Below are 13,835 nucleotides of genomic sequence, written 5' to 3'. Positions count from 1 at the left end.
TTCAGTATTTTTGTTATTTACTTTTAACAATTTGTGGTGATATGGCAAGTAGAGGACCATAGTATAAATTTATAAAACTATGGAGCTTGTATATGTATTCGAATTATTAAATTTCCAAAGAACTTATTGTGTTAAAAAAGGGTATTTTTTTCTACGAGGTGCCGCACCACGAAAGGATTTCGGGAAATGCTAATTTAACTTCGTACCCCGAAAATTAAACCACATATATATATGTCAACATGTCTTAGCTTCGAATAAAGGCAACAGTAGTATGACCTGTTCAAAAGTCATAAATCGATAGAGAGAAAACATATTCGGCTTCACACTAAAACCGATGGAAATGCATCATATATAAGAACAAAACAGCGAAATAACAGAAACATTGAGTGTAACAACAATAAAGACAATGCAACATACATTGATACGAGCCATCATCTAAACCAAGTATCTATCAGGACATAAATGTTAATATTTATATCATAATGCTCTTATAATTCGTCCATTTAATCGTTAAAAAAGCAATTGTCTCAAGGTCAAAAATAAAAGAACCCCAACATTAATTGGTGTTCCACGATTTCACCAGTTGGTGCACAAGATTCTGGCGCTCAGCGTAGTTCAATGCATTACAAATACTCTTTCTCGAAATCGCATTCAACTTATTACAGTCTTTCAAGCATCGCAGCGATTGGTCTTTTATTCGTTTCTCACGATATGTATGTAATTTGTCCTGTCGCGTTCCTAAATATCTTGCAATTCTTTGATAATCTGTAACAACATGCGCAGACAAAAAATCTAGATCCTTGTCAGAAATACGCTTATCAGGAAATGGTATCTCTCCTTTGAAATAAAGCTGTTTTACATCAAAAGAATTGAGCTCGTCTGCTGCAAGTCTGTTTTCTATTGTAATTAAAGCGGATGTTAAATTTCCGAGATAACTCGAAGAGTCAGTTTTACTGTACCATTTCCATAAGGTCTGAAATTTAACCTCGTGAGTATTTTTGTAGTCACAGGAAATGGTGTCAAGGTCGTTGCTATCGACACCAAGATGTATTCCGAGAAATTTTATATCACTGGTTCCCAGTTTGCTTGATATGAAATCCAGTATCAATTCAGGAGTCTCTAAAATAAGAAAAAGATAGATGACACGGTCCTAAAAAAGTTAATTATACTACCAAACTGATTTTAATACTGGTCCCGCTTCCTCACTTTGCTTTTAAGATATGACTTTTCTTGGTTCATTCTCTTTTGGTAATTAATCTGTCAACACAATTTCAGTATACTTAATTTTGAAGGCATGTATCATTACCACAAAAAAGTAAAACAAACATACTATACTTTTAAACAGAAAAATTCAAAAAGAGGAAGCCCACAAAAACTGACAAATATAATCCACCCCAGTTTTTTCTGTACTTTTTTTTATAGCTTAAAAATAAGTTGAAATATCAAAACATTTTAATCATCGTCAGTATTCACTGTTGAGTCCATTCGTTAAAACTATGTTTGTGAAATAATGCGACTGTTTGAAGTGACCATATATTATGAGTTTTGCCCATTGTTGAAGGCTTTGGTGTGTCTATGGCAATCCTACCATATCTCCTTATTTTATACCTATAGATAATTCTGATCTTACCTTCTTCCATATTGACTCAACTGAAGAAAATCTGTAATATAAAATAGAATATGTACGACCATATAAAAAAGAAGATGTGGTATGATTGCCAATGAGACAACTATACACAAAAGATCAAAATGACACAGACATTAACAACTATAGGTCACCGTACGGCCTTCAACATGCACATTGTTAAAAAAAAAATAATATGGGCTTAAGATGTTGATTGAAAGTAAATATAAATTATACACATAATTTATATTTACCTAATATCTAAAAACAATAGCTAGTATTCTGAATCAATTATGTAGAATTTTACCGTTTAGAATTGTGAAAACTATGTGAAATTTCATTGTTTGTACACAACTAACCATTGAGGTAATTGTTGACCCGCAATTGCACAGAACTATTTTAATCACAATTAACGTCTATGAATACATTTTCTTGAAGATGCCTACGAAATCGTGGTAACATTTGGCAAGTGTTGAAACAAAGAGTTTTTAAATTTCGGGGGCAGTACGTCGACTGAGCATGCGCGAAAGCGTATAAGACTAGATTGAGTAGGATCAATAAAGGTCTACGAATTTGGCTAGTTTCTAAAACAAAAATGTCGTTTTCTGTAGTCCTCTGTAGTAAACAGATTTTTTTCAAAAACAAATTTAGGAAATGCAAAACAATTACATTTTAACGTCATATCATAAATATTTCCGACTTCGTATGATCATATATATGTACATCTATGATATGATTTTAGGGAACAGTCATTATTTATCAGCTGAGGGGGTTGGTGCAACTGTATGCAACATTTCTCCCTAGTTTTGAGCACAGGAAACAGTGAGTTGGAAAGGTTTCTGGACATGCATAATTAACGTTCTATAGTCATGATAGTGTTTAAATCATTTTGAGGTGATTCTTGAGATGAAATGTGATTGATTGGGATTAAAGTAACAGTCAGTATTGAAAGTTTATCTACCGGTTTACTGATAAAATTTGTAGAATTATAGGTTGCATTAGAATAAATTAATAAATAATTGGAATATACAATTTTCTTTTTTTTTGATATTTTTCTAAATGCACGTGTTAGATATTCCTTTTTGAGAAACAAAAAACAAGAAGAAAAGCTGTTTGTTATACTCAGAGTTTCTAAAAGCCGATAACTATGTAGCTTGTAATCATAACATCAACACAACTGGGGATATTTTTTTTTTAGGGAGGGGGTCAAACTTTTTAAAATTATGTTCTTAAGGAGGATCATTATGTAGTTTTATAAAATAATGGGGGGCGGGGGGGGGGGGGGGGGTGGTGTCCCAACATAAAATTGTATATCAAAATTTTGAACCGACCCCCTCAGCTGATAAATAATGACCATTCCCTAAAGAGGAGTTGCAATGAAATCAGGTCTTTCTTTAGTAGTATAGATACACAGGCGCGGATCCAGAAGGGGGGGGGGGGGTTCCGGGGGTTGGAACCCCCATTTTTTTTTGGACGATCAATGCATTTGAATGGGGACGTGAATTGGAACCCCCCCTTTTGTCCTGGGTTAGGAACCCCCCTTTTGAAAATGGCTGGATCCGCCCCTGGATACATGTATCTCATCAATTTAAATGAGTACTTGTTTGTTGTTCTCAATCCACCTGTCATTCAAGTCTGAATGTAGGATATATTTATTTTGATAGATTATTGCACTTTTTGTGGCACTACTTACATTCCGTCCCAAAATGAAACTAGTTTCAGACAGTACGAAAGTACTGTAATATGATTGCTGCCAGATAGGACTTTATAACCAGATATCTTCTTATAAGGTTGAAAATAATACTGAAATAATGCCTTTCCTTTGCTAGTATATCCAGAACATGAATATTTTGAAGGAAATGTAAGAAAATAAATTATTACCTTGTTTATACTTAATTAACTTCCTCGTTAAAATTCTTATATAATCGTGTATACGGAGAAGGACAGTTTAAATATCCGCGTATGTATAAAGTATTTACTTAAAGTTACAATGTAGCTTTTTACTAAGATTAGAAAACACAACTTAAAATTTCCTTATTATTCATTTGATCCGTTCGACATACATGAAGGGAAGTACCCATAATTTCATTAATTTCAGTGGCGGATCCAGAAATTTTCATAAGTGGGGGCCCACTGACTGACCTAAGAGGAGCCCGCTCCAGACACGCTTCAATGATTCCCTATATAAGCAACCAATTTTTTCCTCGCCCCTCCCTGGCCCCCCTAAATCCGCCTCTGAATTTATTATCTTAAACTACAAATTATGTGACCAAATAAACAATTAAACTTCACACATTTCCACGTCTTATGGTATCAGTTTTATGAAAGGCACTGGCTACGGTTAATGAAAATATAACAAAAGTTTTTACATTATTGTTACATTAGCGACTAAGTGCCGGCCGGAATGCAGGGTTGAACAAGGAACCAGAAATGCGTCTGATTAAAACATGCTCCAAAATAACATATAATGACTTTGTAGAAACTGTCATTGAAAAAAAAATTAAAACATAATAAAAAAGTATGCAATATTGTAATTATCAAATAAAAGTTTTAAAGTTTTATTCTATTATTACTTGTCCCATCGTACATTGCAGTGCGTTAATGTAACAATAACGCAATGTAACCGTAGACCCAAATTACATTCGTAATTAATCAGTTCCTTACCCAACCCTGAATTCCGGCAATTAATCTCCAATGTAACAATACCTTCTTATACTATTTTTACATTTCCATGTAACCGTAGCAAGTGCCTTTATGAAAATAAATAGCTCATTAACTTGAGTAACCTGTAGTAATATTTAAAAACAAAAATGGTTTTAGTCAATATGCTCAAAGAGGGGGGGGAGGGGGTCCTAAGATGCATGCAGTTTACTCAGATTAGCATTAAATAAACAAACAATGTATTGTTAGCAAGGTAAAGTAGAGGGAGGGTAGGACGGGTCCTGATCCCGAAATCCCGGGCTTAAAAACACGAGATCCCGAAATCCCGGACTTAAAAAACACGAAATCCCGAGGTCCCGAAATTCGAAGGAAGAATTCCCGGATCCCGAAAGGGTCAATCCCGAAATCTCGAGCTTAAAAACACCCGATCCCGGAGTCCCGATAAAGGTCCTATCCCCCCTCAAAGTACATGTAAGAGGGTAGTTATGAACATTGAAGGGTTTGGGTGTCAGACGACATAATCCTGTTGATAATTGTCGGAATAAACAATGCAAAATTCTTCATCAAACGTTTGATACATTTGTTCAACGCTATATGGCTGTGCACTCGAGTTTTAGTTTGTCGTGTGCACTATCTCGAAAGTAATATTCCGATTTGAAAGAAGTGTACACTAGGTTTCAGATTGTGCGCACGATACTTTAAGTCGTTTGCAAACGTTTTAAAGTCGTGACCAAGAGATTGAAAGTCGTGCGCACGAGCTTGAATGTAAGCTTGTGAGATGGTGTGTGCCAGTTTAAATTATATCCCAAACACGAAAACACTTATTTTGAATGACATCATAGAGGCTCCGTAACGCGCGGCACTTTACAGTTCCTTTGACCGAAGCGCTTTTCTGGTTTTATCCCCACCAGGAACTCTAACACATAAAAAATTGATACCCAGGGATGTATAAGTACTTAGAAACGATAGTAGCTTTAGAAAAAAATGGCATTTTAAAGGTGTTAATACCCTTATTATCTGTGTATGTATGAAAGCTTATTTGGGCCATTCTATGCTCTAGAAAAAAAATCTTATTCGTGGCCACGAGTTATATTTTTTTTTCTAGAGCATAGAATGACCCAAATAAGCTTTCATAGTCTATGCCCTTCTTTAAAAAAAAATCCGAAGACAAATCCGTATTTTCACAACGGAATAATGATGAAACAGTATAACATAAACACCGAACTCCAAAGTTAACTTAAAACAAGAAAGTCCATAAAAACTGTAAAATTCAAAAGTAACATTATCAACAATTAGAACGAATGGTACACAACTGTCATATTTCTAACTTGGTACAGGCATTTTTCTAAGATAATGGCGAGTTAAACCTTCGTTTTAGTTAGTGCAACATAAAACAAATGAAACAAGTATTTGTGCCTTTCACTGGCAACGTTGTGGGAAGTAGAACATAATAAATGTCGATCACGCATGTCAAAATATCGGAACAGAAGAATTTGTACATAAGTGATGTGACATTGAGAGATATGAGGCTCTAGATAGAGGTCTTTCATTTCTGTTTTCAATAATATTTTGGATAATTTTTCTCTACTCTTTATAGTCTACAACCCCATTAATCCCTATTTTTTATTTACCCTTTTTTTCTTTATTTGTTTTTTTTATGGTTGGTAATTTTTGTACATTTACCACTGTATTCTCTTTCCTGTTAACCCTTTCCATATCCTTAAATATAGACAGCTTTGGTTTTATGTAAGACTAGAAACAAATATTATCACGATTTTGGTTGAATAATATTGGATTATTGTCTATGTAACTGTTACCTCTGAAAGTAAACATATACTGAACAACAAAAGAAACTCACAACCACCGTTATTTTCAAGGTTATCATAATTTAATTACATGCTTTAAAAATTAGTTTATTAAATTTCGAAAAATAATTGATGGGGTCTCAGACAATTATTTAAAAAAAAATGGAAAATAAAACAATCAATCAAATTGAGAATCAATTGAAACCAATGGAAACATCCAAATAAGAGTGGGTAAAACCTGTAATCCTTTTGCAGGTTATTCGACAAACAATGTAAAACAAATATTCTCAGTTTAAAAACAACTTTTAGAGATTATGTCATTAGTTATTATAAAGCTTTTGTAATTAAGATTGACATCAAACAATATATATACAATGTAGACATAGTATTTTTTTATTATATTTCCGACTAATTGCACGTAGCCATGCCGATCGTACGATTCCTTCTTTTGGTAATTTATGTAGTTTTATTGTTCTACCAAAATCTCCCTTTGTCTCCGGACTTATTGTGACAGTCTTTGATGGAACTATAGTTAGGTTTCCCCATTTTCTTATTCTACCGGAAATGGTTTGACACCTAATAACAAGAAAGACAACTCCGACAACGAACGATAACTCTCGAAGCCGCAAACGGAGAATTCCATTTACAATTGAACAACATACACACAAGGCTTACCAAAGTCTTGCTAGTCATGCATCTGGAAATTAGCATGGAAAGACCTCGAATATCATCCATGTAAATAAATGATAAATTACCAAGAAAACGTATAGGTATATTTATTTGACTTATATTTCTCTTTTCATTTTTATTATTTTGCCATTATTTTTATATTCTGTTTACCCCATCCTGGCCCTCAGTAATGGACTTCTGGTTATACCTATACATTCTATAGTCTCCTTATCAAATCAGGCGACCTTATAAACCAGGGACAAACGTGCTACCAGTCAGTTTGTCACACAACCTTAGATATGCAGATATTACTTGCTATCGTTCTAGTCGTAGGTATGTATTGTTTGTTTGTATGTAGTTTCGTCCTGGACATCACCGGTATTTTTACTTTTCAGTTCATAAGGAAAATTATCCATTGCCAACAATTTTATGATCATTTTTTTATTTTTGAATATTTGAAAGTTCTAGTCAATAACAACGTCAACTATAATTTTCTCATGATAATTATTAGTATAAAACTTGCCAAACTCATGATTTCTTATAGCTATATTATTATATCTTTAAGAATGTGACATTTGTTGACCCTAGTTGTAATAAGTCATACGGGTTTCATGGGTAAATTTAGATTTGGTATTGACATAATTTTACGTGTTTGTATTTGTTTTATACGTTACAGTTATTGACCAAGCAAATCGGTATATACCATTTAATCTGCACGGCTCTGGTGACCCTAATTAACCCCAAATATTTTTTAATGTTTTGATAGCCTAGATCTATCTATAAAATAAAAAAATTATGTTTTAAGATGAAAAAGTACTAATATGTCATTTTCATAATTAATTTCTAGGCAAAGTATTTTCCATTAGTATTACCGTGAATGTATTTGTTATGCGAAGCCCGTGAATTAAGATTGTTATTTTCTAAACATTCAGTGGCAAATATTTCATAAATATTTCGGGCAAGTGCACATCAACAATTAATAGATATATATATCCCTTGTTTATATAAAGCCTATTGATTTGATAAGGAGACTATAGAATGTATAGTTATAACCAGAAGTCCATTACTGAGGATCAAGATGAGGGGTGGGATCTTTCAACAACTAAGTACTCAACCTTCACGTAACCATAATATGTAACTTCCCTGTTCGGTTTGGACGTGGAACATCCATATAAACCTGCCACTTCGAGACACCCAATGTCAACAGTTTGGGCGGAGCTACACCCAATGTCAACAGTTTGGGCGGAGCTACACCCAATGTCAACAGTTTGGGCGGAGCTCAATTAAATTACCTACTATAACTCGCGTAGATATTTCCCTCCTAAATCTGCATATTGCCGTGCTTGAAGACGCATATTTATTTTTATGAAGTGACAGATTAATAGAGCATTTGCTTCATTCTCCTATTACTGGCGTATTCGTAAAAAAAGTATATGAAGAAAGGATAAAAGAAGTCAAGTTGGTCCCGATAAAGATATTTTGTAATGCAATCAATTGTAATTTAGTTTCAATTGAGGTCGAGGCTAAATCCGTTTATTTCATACACATCTGCCCGATGCTTACACGTCGATCCGTGCACGTAACAAGATACATGAATAATGCAAATGCTCTAGTAGTAATGTTTTTTATTACAGCGACAGCAAGCGTTGATGCTGCGTGTCCTAGAGATTAAACTGAACTGAAAGAGTCATGTTGGTCCGTTAGTCATGAAAAATCAAAATAAACAGATTAATAGTAATGTTTTTTTATTACAGCGACAGCAAGCGTTGATGCTGCGTGTCCTAGAGATTAAACTGAACTGGAAGAGTCATGAGAGTCATGTTGGTCAATTAGTCATGACAAATCAAAATAAACAGATTAATAGTAATGTTTTTATTACAGCGACAGCAAGCGTTGATGCTGCGTGTCCTAGAGATTAAACTGAACTGGAAGAGTCATGAGAGTCATGTTGGTCCGTTAGTCATGAAAAATCAAAATAAACAGATTAATAGTAATGTTTTTTTATTACAGCGACAGCCAGCATAGATGCTGCGTGTCCTAGAGATTAAACTGAACTGGAAGAGTCATGAGAGTCATGTTGGTCCGTTAGTCATGAAAAATCAAAATAAACAGATTAATAGTAATGTTTTTATTACAGCGACAGCAAGCGTTGATGCTGCGTGTCCTAGAGATTAAACTGAACTGGAAGAGTCATGAGAGTCATGTTGGTCCGTTAGTCATGAAAAATCAAAATAAACAGATTAATAGTAATGTTTTTTTATTACAGCGACAGCCAGCATAGATGCTGCGTGTCCTAGAGATTAAACTGAACTGGAAGAGTCATGAGAGTCATGTTGGTCCGTTAGTCATGAAAAATCAAAATAAACAGATTAATAGTAATGTTTTTATTACAGCGACAGCAAGCGTTGATGCTGCGTGTCCTAGAGATTAAACTGAACTGGAAGAGTCATGAGAGTCATGTTGGTCCGTTAGTCATGAAAAATCAAAATAAACAGATTAATAGTAATGTTTTTTTATTACAGCGACAGCCAGCATAGATGCTGCGTGTCCTAGAGATTAAACTGAACTGGAAGAGTCATGAGAGTCATGTTGGTCCGTTAGTCATGAAAAATCAAAATAAACAGATTAATAGTAATGTTTTATTAAAGCGACAGCCAGCATAGATGCTGCGTGTCCTAGAGATTAAACTGAACTGGAAGAGTCATGAGAGTCATGTTGGTCCGTTAGTCATGAAAAATCAAAATAAACAGATTAATAGTAATGTTTTTTTATTACAGCGACAGCCAGCATAGATGCTGCGTGTCCTAGAGATTAAACTGAACTGGAAGAGTCATGAGAGTCATGTTGGTCCGTTAGTCATGAAAAATCAAAATAAACAGATTAATAGTAATGTTTTTATTACAGCGACAGCAAGCGTTGATGCTGCGTGTCCTAGAGATTAAACTGAACTGGAAGAGTCATGAGAGTCATGTTGGTCCGTTAGTCATGAAAAATCAAAATAAACAGATTAATAGTAATGTTTTTTTATTACAGCGACAGCCAGCATAGATGCTGCGTGTCCTAGAGATTAAACTGAACTGGAAGAGTCATGAGAGTCATGTTGGTCCGTTAGTCATGAAAAATCAAAATAAACAGATTAATAGTAATGTTTTTATTACAGCGACAGCAAGCGTTGATGCTGCGTGTCCTAGAGATTAAACTGAACTGGAAGAGTCATGAGAGTCATGTTGGTCCGTTAGTCATGAAAAATCAAAATAAACAGATTAATAGTAATGTTTTTTTATTACAGCGACAGCCAGCATAGATGCTGCGTGTCCTAGAGATTAAACTGAACTGGAAGAGTCATGAGAGTCATGTTGGTCCGTTAGTCATGAAAAATCAAAATAAACAGATTAATAGTAATGTTTTTATTACAGCGACAGCAAGCGTTGATGCTGCGTGTCCTAGAGATTAAACTGAACTGGAAGAGTCATGAGAGTCATGTTGGTCCGTTAGTCATGAAAAATCAAAATAAACAGATTAATAGTAATGTTTTTTTATTACAGCGACAGCCAGCATAGATGCTGCGTGTCCTAGAGATTAAACTGAACTGGAAGAGTCATGAGAGTCATGTTGGTCCGTTAGTCATGAAAAATCAAAATAAACAGATTAATAGTAATGTTTTATTAAAGCGACAGCCAGCATAGATGCTGCGTGTCCTAGAGATTGAACTGAACTGGAAGAGTCATGAGAGTCATGTTGGTCCGTTAGTCATGAAAAATCAAAATAAACAGATTAATAGTAATGTTTTTTGTATTAAAGCGACAGCCAGCATAGATGCTGCGTGTCTTAGAGATTGAACTGAACTGGAAGGGTCATGTTGGTTCGTTAGTCATGAAAAGTCAAAATAAACAGATTAATAGTAATGTTTTTATTACAGCGTTAATTCGTTAGTCATGAACAGACAAACTTATTGAAATATTTGTTATTACAGCTGCAGCCAGCGTAGACGCTGCATGTCCTAGAGATTGGACTGAATTGGAAGGATCATGTTGGTTCGTTAGTCATGAAAAGGCAAAATGGACGGATGCCAGTGTAAGTTTATCTTAAAATATCTGGCGAACTTGGCGAGCTTGGAAAGTTTGATTTTTAGAACAAATTTAAAATAGTCTTTTATATTGATAGGATACTGTTTTAGTGCTGTAAAAAAAAATCCACTCAAAAGTAAGATAGTACGTTCTAAACTTTCCGAAGAACATCCATTTTTGTTTATATTAGTATGTCAATCATTCTGTGTACATCTTGCTGTTATACCCGAAATCTTACTTTATATATTTATTTCAGTCTGTGTCATGTCTCATGTTTCACATTCATTTATTTTCCGGAAAGAAACCGGACTTATTCTTTGTATTACAATTTTCATAAACTTCCGTCAAGTCACGTTAATTTTCTCTTGGACAATCCTTCTGATGCCACGATCTTTTCACCATATAGATGTGCAACGGAATAAATACTATCTCACAGTATTGAATTTGATTTGTTAGTCCCTAACGATTTAGCACATAGGTTTAGCTGGACTGCGTCTAGGCAGTCACAGTCTGCCTGTCAATCATTCTATGGAGACTGCTGTTTCATGTGTCAGACAAATCTGACTATTATCCGTTTATTATAGTCCACCTATCAACCATTTCGCAGAGAACTTTCTGTTTTACACCAGGAACAAATCTGACTTTTTTTCATTTATTACAGTCTTCCTGTCAATCAGCCATGGAGAACTTGCTGTTATACCCGACAGACAAATCTTACTTTTATTCATTTATTTCAGTCTTCCTGTCAATCATTCCACGGAGAACTTGCTGTTATACCCGACAGACAAATCTTATCATCGTTGCTAAGTGGTTTATTATCACGTAAGTCATCTATTTGAGATTTTTTTTAACCTATTAACCGTTTGAGACTAAAGTTTTTGCTCAAATGAAACAGACTTTTAAGAACATTATTCTATGTTATGTAATAAATGTCCAATGTAGACATTTTACTAATGGTTCGGCTCATTATTGTAATTTTGATATAAAAGACAGTGGTGGATCTAGAAATTTTCACAAGTGGGGGCCCATTGACTGCCTAAGAGGGGCCCGCTCCAGTCAATCTTCAGTGATTCCCTATATGAGCAACCAATTGTTTCCCAAAAAAGGGGGACGGGCCCGCTTGGCCCCTCTAAATCCGACTCTGAAAGATCAGTGTACTAGTAGATTGATGAAAAGTGCATTAAATGTCCATTTTTGTAAATTGAAAAAAAAATTGTTAAATTGTGAATTTACAAACTAGGGAATATACCAAATGGTTTGTCAAATACTGGTTACGTAGTACATTGTAACTAGGGACTATAACAAATAGTTTGTCAAATACTTGTTTTTGATAATATCCAAATCATGATGTTCGGCAAATTGTTTTTCTTAGCTTTCTTTTAATCTTGCCCACTGATATGATTATTTACTCTTAATATGTTTTGTCATTCCGAAGCTTATTTACAACACGCAACTTCTTCTGTCTAACGCTATTCTATCTAATGTTGGAGCACACACACCTTCAGGTGAGTTTCCAGCCATTTTAAAAAGGGGGTCCCAGGACAAAAGACATGTCCCCGTTCAATTGCCTTGATTGTCCAAAAACAAAAGGGAGGTGGTTCCAACCCCCGGAACCTCCTTTTTCTGCCACTGACCTACTGAAAATATTTGTCTAGAAACAGTTATAAAAACAAGCTCTCCGGCAGTTCCATCTCCGATCCGTTTACTACCCTACACTAATGATGAAGTTGTATAAAGGAAAATAGTTCCGGAACGATAACGATCACTGTACGAAGTTTTTGTATATTTTTTTGTCATTGTATTGTATAACATTGTTTTTAATTGTACAATTGTTTGTTGTTATTGCTTGACCCTTGTGGGTGTAATTTTGCAATAAAGATTATATGATAACTGTAATAATTGTGCTTAATCTACAGATACTCACGGAGACAAGATTTGGATTGATGGGTCAGATATTATCAGGGAAGGAGACTGGTTGTGGAACTCAAACTTACAAGCCATAGATTTACACATGCTAGGACTATCTATTAGTGACAATGATAAGGACAAGAACTGCCTGTATATCGATAGAGACAACCATTACAACTGGAAGGCTGAAAACTGTGATTCGGATGCTTATTACATTTGTCAACACAGGTATATGTCCAAAACTTCTACAATTCAAACTTACCATTTCTCCATGCGTTCATCGTGTATCGTGCGTGTTGTATATACAAATTTTTAACGTGAGATTAACCAAATTGCACATACTTTGACAGTTTCCATCTACATTAATTTATGATCTAGACACAAGTTTCAATTTTGTGTTTATTTTGTAGATGTATCATAAAGTACTACTTTTGGTTTCAACAATTAAATTTTGAATCCATATAGATTCATAGAAAAATGGATAAGAACAGACCTTCAATTACTTGTAACATGTTTAATGTTTTATCATTTAATGTTTCTTTATATTATTATTTTTGTAGACCAACTGGATCATCAATATTGGGATAAATCATCGGATACAGAAGTCACCACTACTAAAAATGTATTAGATATTAAACTTTCTCTAATTCTTAACCGATTTATCCTTTTACTAACATATTAATTATTTTCGTTAAATCAATGTGTGGTTCGTTTGCTCATAGTTATTCCTTGTTCAAAATGCGATTATGACGTCAAATTTTCTTGCTTTCCTCTGAATTTCATATTGTGACGTCATAAAAAAAGACGACCATGCCTGATGACGTCGCTTAAAAAGAGCACATTTTTGTGCAGAACAATAGAGAAGAAGGAACAATAGACAACTTTCGAGTTCAATGCATTTCCGTCAAAAACTCTGGTTTTAGTGAACGTCATTTGTGCGTTTAGGGGCGTCGTCACTTCCATTCCAATGTTGAGCGAGTGGTTGGAAAACTATAATTCTATATTGTACGAATTATACGACAAATTTAATTCTCAAAATTGACAATCAGCATTGATGTCATTAGGTAATTGTCATTAAGTACCTACAGAACAACCATTATT

At 34.5% G+C, this 13,835-nt stretch overlaps 1 protein-coding gene and 1 long non-coding RNA gene across 2 annotated transcripts; one reads left to right on the top strand and one right to left on the bottom strand.

The window, feature by feature from the left end:
• Positions 1-414: 414 nt before the first annotated feature.
• Positions 415-3,577, bottom strand: LOC139504519 (uncharacterized). Its single transcript, XR_011659248.1, has 3 exons — positions 3,506-3,577; positions 1,631-1,661; positions 415-1,119 (listed from the first exon to the last, which is right to left on the bottom strand). It is a non-coding gene; the product is annotated as an uncharacterized lncRNA (long non-coding RNA).
• A 3,397-nt stretch (positions 3,578-6,974) lies between these two features.
• On the top strand, positions 6,975-13,388 carry LOC139503065 (perlucin-like protein). The gene is made up of 5 exons (XM_071292738.1): positions 6,975-7,092; positions 10,733-10,833; positions 11,564-11,648; positions 12,743-12,962; positions 13,295-13,388. The coding sequence occupies exons 1-5, from the start codon at positions 7,059-7,061 to the stop codon at positions 13,320-13,322; spliced, it is 468 nt and encodes a 155-aa protein (XP_071148839.1). The 5' UTR covers positions 6,975-7,058; the 3' UTR covers positions 13,323-13,388.
• Positions 13,389-13,835: the final 447 nt, after the last annotated feature.

The sequence above is a fragment of the Mytilus edulis genome, chromosome 14 (assembly GCF_963676685.1).
Source record: "Mytilus edulis chromosome 14, xbMytEdul2.2, whole genome shotgun sequence".
Lineage (NCBI taxonomy): Eukaryota > Metazoa > Mollusca > Bivalvia > Mytilida > Mytilidae > Mytilus > Mytilus edulis.
The sequence above is the reverse complement of the archived record's forward strand: the minus strand, read 5'-3'. Positions and strand labels throughout refer to the sequence as shown.